This window comes from Calliopsis andreniformis, chromosome 9 (genome assembly GCF_051401765.1).
Source record: "Calliopsis andreniformis isolate RMS-2024a chromosome 9, iyCalAndr_principal, whole genome shotgun sequence".
Classification (NCBI taxonomy): Eukaryota; Metazoa; Arthropoda; class Insecta; order Hymenoptera; family Andrenidae; genus Calliopsis; species Calliopsis andreniformis.
Genome location: NC_135070.1, coordinates 9,796,058 through 9,809,796, shown reverse-complemented (window position 1 = coordinate 9,809,796; position 13,739 = coordinate 9,796,058). Strand labels below are relative to the sequence as shown.

Here is a 13,739-nt window from a genome sequence, read left to right as displayed (position 1 = left end):
ACACGTTTATTTTGAAATAGATTCCAAGCCGCTATCAAGGCATACGGAGTTCCACAGGAAGAGATCTTCCAGACGGCCGATCTCTTCGAGAGACGCAACATCCCTCAAGTTACGCTGTGCTTGTATGCCCTTGGTAGAATTGTAAGTGCTTATAAAATGATACTTCAAAATTCCGATCTATTGAAATCAGAAAGAGATTTTGGTGCTTATTGCATCGTTTTCTCGATTACTTAGACGCAAAAACATCCCGAATACACTGGGCCACGTCTTGGTCCGAAAATGGCGGAGGAGAACAAACGACAGTTCACAGAAGAACAACTTCGAGCGAGCGAAGGCCATCTCAATCTGCAAATGGGTTTCAACAAAGGCGCCAGTCAATCTGGCCACGGTGGTTTCGGTAACACTCGACACATGTAAACACTTTCATGCAACGCGTGCTAACGTGTTGCTGACGACACATAGGTATACATATTCTTTCACCATTCTTACCATCGATCTCTGAACCTGACCAATTCGAGATTCCCTTTGTCGTCAGTTTGTACAAAAATTCTGCTTGACAAGGCATGTGAAAATTAGGAAATTATTGTGCTCTTTGCGCATGTAATTGCGAGATCCAAGTAGAAAGTGTTTTTTGCATTGTACACTATAATTTTTTATTTGTACACTACACGTTATACACTTTACATACAACACGTGACATATTACAACACATTCGTACAAATACAAATACATACACGTATACTACAAGACATACATATACACACATACACGCTGTAATGGTGTATAAATGCACACACTTTTTAAGCGTATAAATAATAAGATTTACTACTCAGTCGACACTTCTCATGCAAACTTATTGAAGCGAATATGTGACACGATGTTAGGTGCCAACAATGCATTTGTCACTACCTATCATCTCGTTAAAAGGGAGAAAAACGTGCAATAGCGCAGGGTCTCGCAGTTACACCAACCTGTAGTATAAAATATAAATCTGTTCTATTATCTTAAACTGGTAATCTTTTTTTTTTTCTAAAATTTCTAAGTGCCTTATCGTAATTTGCTAATGTAAACGACAAGTGTATTCAATAAAGAAGCAGCGCTGCTATTTTCTATTATCTGTCTCATTGTCGATGTAATTCATTTTGTATAATCGAAACAAAATGCATGTACTAGTTACTCAAGACAACGTTCCTCCATCGTACATCATGTGACACAACTCCCACGCTTGTGAGAGAATAAGACTACCTTTGGAGCGCCTCTGATTAGAACACGTACCGAGAAGTTTATTTTTCATACAATGTCAGAAAAATAAGGGAGAAGAATATATCGTGAAATTTGAGAATTCTTCTGTCGTCAGATAGACCCTTGCCAAATTCCCAAGACATTAATACACATTTCTTTCCGCAACTAATGTAGCAATAACTAGTCTGGTATTACGATATCGTCCATTATGTTACGTGACTTGCAAAATATATGAAAACGATATTTTCATCCTAATACTACTTTTAATTACGAATCAAAATATATTTTATAATGTTTTATTTACTAAAAAATAGTAAAAAAATTAAATTGAAAGAAAAATGCTGCTGGAAAGACACTACAAGATCTTTTTAGCCATTTCCTTATATTTGTTTGAGTTAGAAGGAGTACAGTTAATAATATCATGTAAGTATTATAAGTTTATAAAATTATATTTGTAAGTTATATTTATAAAATCTTGATCTTGAAAGATTAGACGAATTGTCGAGGGCTGCACAGCTTTAAGAGCTCGTTCCAGTTCGTTTCAGTTTCCATTTCGCTCGCAGAGGCCTCGAAGCACGCCCTCGAATTGAGCGAGTTAATTTCGGCGCATCAGCCACGGAAATACCGAGGTACTTGTTAGTAAATAAACCTTGCCGTGGGACTCGTTCCGTCATCGCGACACAAATTTTTCAGCTTCGTTTCTTTTTTGCGAAACGCAATGCATTCGTCGTTTCATAAAATTTCTTCAAATCTTCGCTTATCTTGGCACGATGCAGCGCAATTAAATTATTTCTAGATTCTTCGTACACTCTTAATATTGGTCTCGTTGCATTAAAGCAAGAATCAAAATTGATATTAGTAACTCTAAGTAAGTATATAAACACAGATAAATAATTATGTTAATTAAAACACATGTAGTCATGAAGCCTGAATAAAGAAAGAAATTTATTTGAAATTCCTTCGTGATGGAAATTTGTGAAAAGTTTGAACATTTGAAAATTAAATTGTTTTTCTGAATTGAATAAAGTGTTAACGTTTATTATGAAGAAAATATCTCATACTAATGTTTTGAAATTTTGCAATATTAAGTATTTATATGGTGGTAACTTATAATATTATAAGATGTGAAACAGTCTTCAATAATGCTACGATCGAGCTTGTAGCTAACTTCACCATGAACAAGATACGCGATAGATCGTTCTACTGCTAATATCGTGCGTAAATTTCTCTAGAAATCGTTAAAGTTAAAACCGTTCGTGTATAAACGACAAATGGAACGTCCTTCGTACCTTTAAAGCGATTGGTAGTGTTCCCACGTGTAAATCAAATTTAATTTTAACAGAACATCGAGTGATTCATGGTTTATAACCTTCCCAGAATTAGAAACACTTTAATGAAAGCTCATAAAAATAATGCGAAGTATGCTGAGTCAGATGTGTTGAAAATAGATGGCTTTTCAGTGTGTCAAGGGGAAGAAATTTCTCCTCCCACGATATCACGCGTGTGTGTGAAATTCGGAACCCTTCGATAGTGTTCTCGTGAATTTCCTATAATCGAGCCATAAAATTGCGAAGTTGACACTTCTTGTGAAACTACTACAGTGAATTTGCAACGTGAGTAAACAGACAATTTTTCCACAAATAAAAATCATAGCGCCATAGAACTATTCGATATCAAATATCAACGCTGTATGAATTGTAATTTCAAAAGATGTTACTGTTAGTGATTTCAACTGCAATAGACGCTCTCAATCATCCATGAGTATTATTTCACAAGATCAGTATATATTTTCCTTCTAAATTTCTATCACCGAATTAAGTTGTAATTTAAAGGTTATATTATACCAATCGGTAATGCTACGGTAATGCTGTATTCATTAGGCAACTTTTGGTCGGGTAATCGAATTATTCAACCTGAAGTTTATCAAAGTTGTTGTGTAAACCAATTTCAACGAAGTTGAAAGGACAATCTTATCGACTTTAGATTGATCAACTCGATTGTCCGACTGTAAATCGCTTAATGTAAACCTAGCTTAAGTGATCTCGTTATATCGCCATATTATTATGGCGCGAAAATCTACTAGCCATGTAGGGGACGCGTAAAGAACCTGACAGTCTGTCTAACATGGCTTACCTGCCAAAGCGGACGTCCAGGCATGATGGATTTGTTCACGGATATTCTTTCACGATTCTCAAAACGTTAGAACCCGTCAAGCCGGCAGAGCTTAAGCCACTCAAGCACAAAAAGTGTGCGCTTCGGCACTCGTGCTGCGTATATATGCGTGACAGGTGTGTGCTCGTGTTAGTGAATGTGGGGGCGCTTCTATATATGGATCACTTACTCACCACCCACCCTGGTTCACACGCGAACACCTCCGTCGATATCTTTTGGAAGACGTTCTTAAAAAGTCATTCAAACGCCAACCAAAAATATTGTACAATGTTGCTCGAAGTTCTTGTAGCAAAATCTGTGGTTGCGCTTCTGAGAGGATATTTGTATCCGTAGTCTTATTAAAAGTGAAAGTTTCAACTGTTTAATCAAATCAAGCATTCAGTAATATAAATTTAATTTATCGAATGGAAGTATTTCTGAAGTCAATTTTCTTAAGAATAATTCTATATTTTATAATATCTTTATTTCGTACTTTTAAATACATTTTATGTATAAAGCTACGTGTGATATATCGAGGCGACTTTATACTGGAAATACATATAATCTATTTAATAAACTGAGATTTCAACGGTAGCGTGGCCGAGCGGTCTAAGGCGCTGGTTTAAGGCACCAGTCTCTTCGGAGGCGAGGGTTCGAATCCCTCCGCTGCCACATTTACTTTTTGCACTTATTCGCAGCGATTTAACGGCGAGTGCATAGTTCGTGGCTGCGTTCCGTGCAACCTTCACGATGCGGTAGCGCGCAGTCAGGAGAAGAAGACAGTGGTTGCGATTTCTTTGAAGGTTCAATGGGTTGCGTCGGCACGCGGCGCCGTGGTTCACACCTATTAGGAGTGCATGCTGCAATGAGAGGTTCGCAATGCATTTCAAACAACGACATCTGTTACAGCTGTCTACACTCGGTAGTCAGACCGATAAAGCTGAAGCACTGGGCTCACTCCTGAGAACTCGCGAATTCTCTTACCATTTTCTTGTCACTTCCAATATTATCGACTTAGTTTAAAAGAATATTGCAACGCTACGAGTGATAGAAATTAAAATTAATATTTGGTATTAATAAATATATTTTTGTCAAATTTTATTTTTCTGTAACATTAGATTATATTTTTGATATCACAATATAAAGAACAAAAAGAATTTTTAGGAGGAGTGTATATATATATTTACAGAGTACTATAACAATGTTAATTTGAAATTCCATTTGATTATTTCTATGCAAGTACATGCTAGAATTTAACGTCTAAATTAAGAATATCTTTATGAATTAATACGGATTCAAATAATTATAAGATTTGAGAAACATAGGAATACTCTATCTGTAAGGTTATGTGTATCAAATTCTATGCTCCTGCAAATGGATGTAGTCCTGTTGCTATTGTTATCATTGGGGGCTAGCCATTCTTGACCATTTCAGTTAACAGGGTCGATTATTAAACATCCATTCCTCTATAAAGGGTAAGCAAAATCGAAAAATAATAATTTCCATACACCCTTGAAAAAGCACAGTGGAAGTATGCTTCTCGACAACATGTTAACCTGATCCGTGTTTCATTCTGAAGATGCCACTACGAACCACACCCTACATGAGATATCAATATCATTTACCGATTATCTTTTCAATATGTATACTTATACAAAAAAGTACAATATTACAAAATTATAAACTACTCTAAGTAAATTTTTATATGGAATACAAATTTGTATTTTTTAAATGCATTAAATACTTGTCATTTGTCATTATTTATTTATTTGACCATTCAAAAATGTTATAATGATGGACAAATATTTCTTATATCTTTGTATGCTACATTTATCTGTTCACAGAAAATTAGCTATTAAGAATCGAAAACTAAGTAGACTCCGTGGCGCAACGGTAGCGCGTCTGACTCCAGATCAGAAGGTTGCGTGTTCAAATCACGTCGGGGTCAATTTTTATACTTCTTTTTGTAAATATGAATTTTAAATATTATTTATTCTTGATTCAATTTATTCATATTATCTTTTGACAAGTATATACTTATACCAATATTTTTTTCCTTTGAAATTATAAAATATGTGTATTATACTTTACTTCAGTTTCATGTTCTATGTACGATCATAACGCATAGAAAATACACGAGTCATGTGAAGAAGTTGTCCATTACAAAAGGAGGAAATAGAATTATTTCAAGTCTACGTTTTCTTTGCACTGAAGTGCGGTGCGTGCTCACATCCCGCACAGAAGACGCGAAATATCAGGATAACATGAATGAATCACCTTTCTCCTCTCTCGTACAGTTGAGCGACATTCGCGCGGGTTGTCTCATTTAGCCCCTCCTTGGATCAGCATAACATGTTTGGTGAGGAAGTCACCGTAGTATCTGCTGACTCGCCTTGTGTCACACGTCGCTCCTGCCTCTCTCTGAATTATGGATTATCTCCATGGCAAGAAAAATATAATTTAACCAAGAAGTATCTTATACATTAGATACTTTATAGAAATAATAATTTATTGTAAGTAGTATGATTTGATAATTCTCAAACGTTTTATTATTCGACTTTAAAATGTACTTAGTAGTTTCTATGCAAAGAAAGAGTTTCTTTACAAAAGTGTTATAGTTCCATATTCTTTTTTAATGTTGAGTTTTTATAAGTTGTCGTATTACTTTTAAAATGAATTTCAATTCACACATATTTGTTGTTCGTATCGTCGAGCAAAGTTGGCTACGTAGACCTCAGACTTATCTGCAGTTTCTTCAGCTCGACTTCAAGTCTAGTCATGCTTCCCTGCTACAGTGCACCAACTGATTGAGCCTAAATGATTCTGATTGCTAATCATTAAATCCTGGAACACCTCTATATGATTACCTTCGTAAATAATTTAAGAAATTATATAATAATATATAAAAATTACAGCGTAGCTAAAATTTAATAGGAACTTCTTTAACTATTTAGTTTCTTATGTAAAGTTCATGAATCATGATGAAATAGAGAATCGTTTGTCATTTATTCAAAGCGTTATCATATCAATGACTTTTATAATATTTCATATCGATATCCTTTTCATATTACAGTTAGATTTTAAGAATGCTTTTTAAAATTAGAATTAATTTTCAATCTTTAAAACTATTTTTATCTCTATTATATAATAACAAGGGACAATTGCACGTAATAGAACGTTCATATAATCATCTACTGACTTCTAACAGAATGTTCAATAGATTCATGCATTTGGTATTCATACACGACACAGCATGATCACTGCTTAAAATACTCTGAATCGCTATTCGTCATCGAGGTTTATCTTTCATCTCCCATACGTTGGGAGACGTATGCTAATTTACGCGCAGCCTCCAGTAATCTGTATTTAGCGGGTAGAATGGACATAATCAACAATTTAACCGACTCGTTAGTAGGAGCGCATAAACGATCGATGGATATTCAGCGGAACTTCTGGTACCTACATTTGAGTCATGTTAGCCGCGGATTGGAAAGACACAATTTCGAGGAAGAGCCGCGCGGGCCCTAAGCACCTCTGTGACGTAGCAGTACCTTATTGGCCCCCAACGACCTCTTTCCATTGCTTATTGGTTCATTGACTCCAGCATGGACGGAAATTTCGGTAGGACTACCAGTCTGAACCCATCCCTGATGGCAACAGGCGTCTTGCCGCCTCGAAATTGTACTAAATAACGCACTGTCCCATCGTTCTAACCTCACCTGTACATATTACAGCGTAATCACCGGACAGTGACACCGTTTTCCCCAAAATTCAAATTAATAGCGTATTTCCTTTACGCGTGCATATGGGTGACACCTTTTATGCAGCTCGCTCGTTTCATTGACATATCTCTCACATGTATACAGTATACAAAGGCGATCTTTCCATTGTTCATTCGCTGGATGGATCAAACCTTATTACGCTTTCCCCTAAAATTAACGTGCATGCAGGTGGGGGTACTCGCCTTTCGTGCAGTCAAAGCTTGTGTATTACATAGCTGCATGTGCACGTATGTGAGGAAGTATGCGTTTTGTACACTAGCGCTTCTATCGGTGGCGTCATGAAATTACTGTTAGTCGCATGTGTTCCTGTTGAAAAAATTCCTCACGGGCGAAAGTCAAGGTATGACGGAATATCGCAATGGCCAGACCGCCCAGATGTCGCTAACGTTCGTGACATGATCTCCTGGTGTTAGGAGGGGCTTTGTGAGACAACCCGCGCGAAACTCTTTCCAACGAAGGGAGAAGGTAAACTTCCTCGGTCTACATGTTATTCGAATACCACAGTGCTTGCATGCGGGATGTGAGCACGCACCGCGTGCTTGTTACTGAACACGTTATAAGAGTTCTCGGTCTTGGCAATTGTAATATTCACAATGAAATTCCTTCCTTCGCCTTGAAATATCTAAATACGGTGTACGATAAACGTGAGTGCATGATATTTGTTTAACTATGTTTATAATTCAATAAAATTCTTTAAATTTGCATACTATACATACATATAAGCAAGTTCTTGTTATATTATTCAATTACGTATGCAAATATAGCTCATAAAGAAATATAACTTTAGTAATTCTTCAGTTTAAAAATTCATTTATTCTATTGCTTCGTTGCGTTACAAGAAGTATCTAAATAAATTGCCTCAACTGATAAGTCCTTGATTCAAATTTAGATGATGGAACGAAAGGTTGTATGTATATCGTGAAATATTGTAGTATATGTTTAAGTTGAATTGAACTACTTAGAATCCATTTACTAACATATTCGATCTCTTGTAACTATGTCAAAACAGTTTTTTATATGGCTTATTCGATTAATATTCTAGTTTTCTTATATTAATTTATTGACATTTTACATTTCATCAATGATACAATATTTCAAAATTCGGATAAGTACAAAAGTTTTTTCAAAATTTCAAAATTATTCATAATATATACGTTAAGCTTTTGATAACGTTGAAAATAAAAGAACTAAGAAAAAAGTAGCTTCTACATCTAACCGACTTATTGTCAACTGTCGTCATTTATGATACAGCAACGCTATCTATCGGACTCGATAATTTAAGTCGCATTCTTACGCGAAGAAACACTTTAAACGCCTATTTATTTCTATTTGGTGCATACAATAGGTACATGTGGGAGTAGAGCTTTACGTTTCATGAATCAGAAAATGTAACTATACACACATAAGAATGTTATTTGACTAAATAAATATATATACAAGCGTACTATACTAAATCTGTATTCTAGCTCAAGAGAGAAATGTGTGGTTAGTGTACATTAGGTTGTATCTACAGACGAATCGAAGGTACGTGATATTTTTAAAAAATAACCCACAAGAAATGATTGCGTGTAACAGCAAATGTTTTGTAACTTACAAGTAACTTAAGGTTCCCAAAGTTATATACACGCGAAAATAGATGAGATAGGAACAAAATGCCAGGCATTGACGAGTTCCAACTTGTAACTTATCGAAAGAAACGCGCAGCTAATGTTCGAATTAGATGTAATAATTTAAATACGCCTGAATCTAATGACAATAATTCCGACAATGAGACAGAATTTTGTGATATACATTTTGGGTAAGATATCGCTAGTATTTTAAAATGTATACACGTGAATTCATTATTTGCGTGTATGCAGACATTCACTCATTCATCATAAATCATTATGCATTCTAATTTTTCGATATTTTAAAACAATTTTCAGAAAACTACTCGAAGCAGAAGTTGAATTAAAAAATTCTTCATTTGCTGATGATGTTTTCCATTCCTTGAATGATTCATTGAATGCTTTGAACGCAAATGGTATACCTGAAATACTGTGTTATGGTTTGGGTCATTTTACTTCATTTAGGACTTCCAAATATCAGTTAGCATTACTTCTATCTTTAAAGAACTTCTATGGTTCTCAAGTATACATATATGATCCAGCTTTTTTTAACTCAGAAATTAAACTTCTAAAGCGATTTGGTTTCAATGTTATAACAACAAATGAGGAAGGGAAACGAATCATTAAAGATAATTTGACATTGGTTTATATGCCGCATTGTCCAATAATGTTAACTAACAATTTTCTTTATGCAAATTGGAGTACAAATTTAAAGAATTGCATTTTTCTGTCAACTAGCTTTCAAAATATCATTTATGATATGCAGTATGAATCTAATCCCTATGAGTATATAATGCGTATTCGACCATATATCACAGAAATTACTTTGCAGAATAGTTTTACATATGAGGAAATATTTAGTGAATTAAATATTCACTTTTTTCTTGAACAAAGTATCAATTCAGCACCCCAGAGTTTCTGGAACGAAAGGGAAGAACCCTACTATTTTGGCTTCTAAGCATATAGAAGAAACAGATGTTAAAAATTGTAATTATGTTTTTAGTTTTTTATTAAATTTTTAACACTTACTGAACTATGATACATATTGAGCTATACTAAAAGACTACTAAATCTACTCTATAAGAAAGTTTAAATAAATAATAATAATATATAGTAAACTATTTCAATAAGTAATTTAACAAGCAATTTATCTTGTTTGTTTTAGGTTGTATCAAAGATGAAACCTAACATAAAATTGATTCGCTCTCTTGTGCAAGAAATTCGACAAAACGCATCGAATCAGAAGGTACAGAACAATATTATGGTGCAATATATTTTAGAGCAAGCACATGCTCACAGAGAAACCTCTGAAACTTTATGTAAAGCACGAGAGGAGTTGAACAATTTGGCAGAAACTTACCTTTGTTATTTGAGTTCTCGAAGAATATGTAAAGAAATACAAGTACGTTATACTGGTAGAGGTGAAAGGAGCATTCAAGAAACTGCAGATCTTGTTGGATTTAAATTACCCGATGATCCAAAGTGATCTTAACGTGAAATATTAATATAGGAATATATATATGTTTAGAGACAAGTTTACTAAAAAACAATCTTTATGAAAAGTAGAAAAAAATGTATTAAATCAAGTACAAAATAAAGTGTTCTCAATAAAAATGATAAAATTTATGAATATTCTTTGCGAATACACTTGGCTATGGTTGACAGTTGCATATTACTGGTACCCTCATAAATAGTACCAATCTTGCAATCTCTGAAGAATTTTTCTTGTGGGAAGTCAGTTGTGTATCCTACACCACCCATAAAATCAATACATTTTGCAGTAACTCGTAGAGCCGTTTCTATGTTAAAAAATTTGTAAATTATGTTATTACAGATCTTGTAAAGATTCATAATTCTTATCTAAATGAAAAGCGAGAAAATTCTTACCAGAAGCAACAAGTTTTGCCATGGCAGCCTCTTTCATGACATCCTTTTTAGCGTCGACTAATCTGGCTGCATTGTAGACCAATAATCTGGCGCACTCAAGGTCCGTAACCGCTTGAGCAATTTGGTGTTGCATTGACTAAGAAACGTTTGTTACATTTTATGCTTGCTCTGTATCAGGAGAAGTTCTTAATAATTTTCCACATACTTGGAATGAAAAAATATCTTTTCCAAACTGTTTCCGTTCCAATGTGTAGGGAATCGTGGCGTCTAAAGACCCTTGCGCTATACCAATCATTTGTGCTCCTATACCGATTCGGCCTTCGTTCAAGAACCCAGCAGCATATTTGTATCCATGGCCAAACTCACCTAAGATGTTACTTTCAGGAACCTAAATACATAATAAATGCGTGAAGGAATTTTTAGTTTAGTCGTCGACTCGAAATTTTTCACAATCACGAAATAATTTTGTTTACCCTGACGTTCTCGAAGTGGACCATACAGGTGCCTGACGCTTTTATTCCTAATTTATCCTCGGGTTTGGCAATCGTTAATCCAGGCGTATCCCGTTCTACGAAGAACGTTGTAATGCCTCGGTACCCCTATTCGAAAAGTTTGTCGTTACGCGTATCGATAATTTTGTTTGGAGACCTCTGTGGTCTTGAACCTCGTAAATTATACTCCCATAACTTTATCTGTTTAAAATCACAAAAAAATAAGCTTTGAACTTACAACAGAAGGATTGGCATTCGCGAAGACCAAAAATAATCCCGCGATATCGGAATTCGAAATCCACATTTTCGTGCCGTTTATTACGTAATCAGATCCATCCTTTTTCGCCTCGGTTTTCAAGGAAAAAGCATCCGATCCCGAATTGGGCTCAGTAAGGCAAAAGCTACCTGCCTGAAGACAAATTGCAAGATAAAGAAGAGGAAAAAGTTTAAAAAATAAAGTCATACTGCTGCACTTGTTCAGAATGTATTTTATCATGAATGTGTATTTGTTTATGACACGATTTATCACATTGTATGTGCTTATACTCTTTACTTACGTAATCTTGAGCTAATCGTGGCAAATATTTTGCTTTCTGCTCCTCCGTGGCGACTTTGGAGATCAATGAATTGACAAGTGTATTATGAATATCGACTAAGGCAGCGACCGAACCATCAACTTTTGCCACTTCTTCGACGGTCAGTATCGTTGACATGAAATTGCTGCCAGTACCGCCGTATTTCTCTGGTATCTCGACGCCCATTAACTATCAATTATTAATTATATTACGAATAAAAATTTGTACATATCTACACAAACATGTATGTTAATTGCATGTTTTTACAGGTTGTTGTTAAGATCACATTATCAAGGAAAAAACAAAGATAATATATAGATACTAGATTAAAATAAATTTGGATTGCAGCAATAGAATAGATACAAGCAATTGCGCTATTTACTTACACCATTTTCGAAAAGTTTTCGTACCAGCCCCTCGTCTATTTTACCTTCCTTTTCCATTTTTCGTACCAATGGGCTGATTTCTTCCTTTGCTAATCTACTAACTAAAAAAGATTTTTGAACGCTGATGTTTAAGACAAATAATACATACAGTTTCAATGTTCGAAATAATTATTTGGCCAGAACATAAATTTAATTACCACTGTCTTTCATTAGAAGTTCATCTTCCGTAAATTGAGTTAATGGTCTTGGAATGCTATTCAATCGCAATGTACTCGTCCCCAAATGTCTCTTAATGTACACCTGCCGCGGTATCTGAAGTTTTTGAAACGATACTAATTATTTTTCGCGATTATTTAATAAAGCGAATAACGATCGACAATATAGACGCATCGTAAATATAGTATATATATGTGATAAAATTAATATATATGAAAATGATAAAAGCTTCTATCGGTTTCGTAAGTAGGACAATGTACAATAGACGAAACAATGGGCACTACTATTGTTATTAACCCAACTGTATCATAATTAATTATAGAGTTACACGAACAGTATTGTATTTTTTCACAATAGATTATATATTTCTAAATAGTGTTACACTATTTTATATTTAGTACAGTATAATATTATAATATAATACAATATTACAATATACAATATCATATTACTATTAATCGTACAGTAAATTATAATAACAATATGTTAGTACATTGCATGTTGCAAATACAGTACATACTATACAGTGATTTATACTAGTATACTATATTTATATATTTATACTAGTAATTTTATTTTACATTAACTTTACGTTTTATAAACAAAACTTTATCAAAATCGCGATATCCACATGCCACGTAATCAAGTAAAATCTCTTTAAAATGCTTTCTTTCGATTTCCATACATTATGGAAGCTTTTCGATTAAATCTATTAGAACGACGTTCCTTAGGTGCTATGTGAGTAGAATAAGAAGTTTTTCATGCGTACATACTCGTATAAGCGATGTAAATAAATTCATGTTTAAATTACGGTTCGTGGTACAAACTGATTTTGAAGTTTATATTTGACTACTTATTACTGATAACGATGCGCTCGAACTTAACGACTTAAGAAAAACGGAAATCGTTGTTGTCTGGTCCCAGGCTAAACTAATACTGACTGGATTGCAATGTGAACATCGATACTGCTTGGAACTCCGTTCACGTTTGATTCAGTACCGACGTCCAACAGGTTCTTATGTAATAAGAAAAGAAAAGGCAGTTTTGGTTGACTGATGAATTCATTTCAACGACGTTGATTCACGTATACAAATTTTTATCGCAGAATATTTTTCTGCGAGAAAGTATGCACACATACGTATACTCCATTCGCGTGGGAATACGGGTATACAGATTGAAAGGTTCATTTATCTTAACAGACACAATCGTGAAGAGTTAACGCTTGACCGTTATTGGATATCTTTTTAATGTCTTTTATTGAGGCATGTGTGCCAAGGGGCTGTTCCTGACGTTTGGTTTGATAAAAATTTTGCGGAAAAGATATGTTCTCTTAACTGATACGAACCGATAGTCAGGGGACTACAGTCTTCTTGAACAATAAGCAGGTATATAGTACAATAGC

The 13,739-nt window shown here is 34.5% G+C and overlaps 4 protein-coding genes and 2 non-coding genes across 28 annotated transcripts in view; 4 read left to right on the top strand and 2 right to left on the bottom strand.

Moving 5' to 3' along the window:
* Positions 1 to 1,115, top strand: part of LOC143183913 (myophilin) — a 4,059-nt gene extending 2,944 nt beyond the window's left edge. The window contains exons 3-4 of the mRNA XM_076385715.1: positions 21 to 141; positions 235 to 1,115. Coding sequence (XP_076241830.1) covers positions 21 to 141; positions 235 to 417 — 304 coding nt within the window. The 3' untranslated portion in view covers positions 418 to 1,115. The remainder of the gene's footprint in view (positions 1 to 20; positions 142 to 234) is intronic.
* LOC143183912 (muscle-specific protein 20) overlaps positions 1 to 3,513 on the bottom strand; it is an 18,601-nt gene extending 15,088 nt beyond the window's left edge. Inside the window, exon 1 of the mRNA XM_076385714.1 lies at positions 3,376 to 3,513. Coding sequence (XP_076241829.1) covers positions 3,376 to 3,399 — 24 coding nt within the window. The 5' untranslated portion in view covers positions 3,400 to 3,513. The remainder of the gene's footprint in view (positions 1 to 3,375) is intronic.
* Positions 2,833 to 10,404, top strand: LOC143183915 (protein FMC1 homolog). 23 transcript variants are annotated; one of them, XR_013002683.1, is made up of 4 exons: positions 7,655 to 7,819; positions 8,427 to 8,563; positions 8,642 to 8,699; positions 9,948 to 9,995. XR_013002683.1 is itself a non-coding variant. In XM_076385734.1 (4 exons), exons 1-3 carry the CDS (start codon positions 7,660 to 7,662, stop codon positions 8,673 to 8,675), a joined length of 237 nt encoding a protein of 78 aa, XP_076241849.1. In that variant the 5' UTR covers positions 7,655 to 7,659; the 3' UTR covers positions 8,676 to 8,699; positions 9,948 to 10,086. The 23 variants fall into 23 exon arrangements, 18 of the variants coding, with proteins under 18 accessions (XP_076241846.1, XP_076241844.1, XP_076241843.1 ...); XR_013002687.1 differs by lacking the exon at positions 9,948 to 9,995 and adding an exon at positions 9,615 to 9,636; XR_013002685.1 differs by lacking the exon at positions 9,948 to 9,995 and adding an exon at positions 8,773 to 8,845.
* On the top strand, positions 3,984 to 4,065 carry Trnal-aag (transfer RNA leucine (anticodon AAG)). Its single transcript has one exon. It is a non-coding gene; the product is annotated as a tRNA-Leu (tRNA).
* Trnaw-cca (transfer RNA tryptophan (anticodon CCA)) lies at positions 5,270 to 5,341 on the top strand. The gene has a single exon. It is a non-coding gene; the product is annotated as a tRNA-Trp (tRNA).
* On the bottom strand, positions 10,335 to 13,739 carry LOC143183910 (short/branched chain specific acyl-CoA dehydrogenase, mitochondrial). Its single transcript, XM_076385713.1, has 9 exons — positions 13,111 to 13,739; positions 12,319 to 12,433; positions 12,122 to 12,222; positions 11,718 to 11,924; positions 11,399 to 11,569; positions 11,143 to 11,268; positions 10,875 to 11,057; positions 10,670 to 10,805; positions 10,335 to 10,581 (listed from the first exon to the last, which is right to left on the bottom strand). The coding sequence occupies exons 1-9, from the start codon at positions 13,135 to 13,137 to the stop codon at positions 10,406 to 10,408; spliced, it is 1,242 nt and encodes a 413-aa protein (XP_076241828.1). The 5' UTR covers positions 13,138 to 13,739; the 3' UTR covers positions 10,335 to 10,405.

Coding starts and splice junctions, on each gene's coding strand:
- LOC143183910 (XM_076385713.1), bottom strand. CDS start 13,137: ATGAATTTATTTACATCGCTTATACGA. Junction 10,806..10,874: donor AAGATATTTTTTCATTCCAA/GTATGTGGAAAA, acceptor AACGTTTCTTAG/TCAATGCAACACCAAATTGC. Junction 10,582..10,669: donor GGCAAAACTTGTTGCTTCTG/GTAAGAATTTTC, acceptor TTTTTAACATAG/AAACGGCTCTACGAGTTACT.
- LOC143183915 (XM_076385720.1), top strand. CDS start 9,196: ATGGTATACCTGAAATACTGTGTTATGGTTTGGGTCATTTTACTTCAT. Junction 9,263..9,339: donor TTTAGGACTTCCAAATATCA/GTTAGCATTACT, acceptor TTTTTAACTCAG/AAATTAAACTTCTAAAGCGA.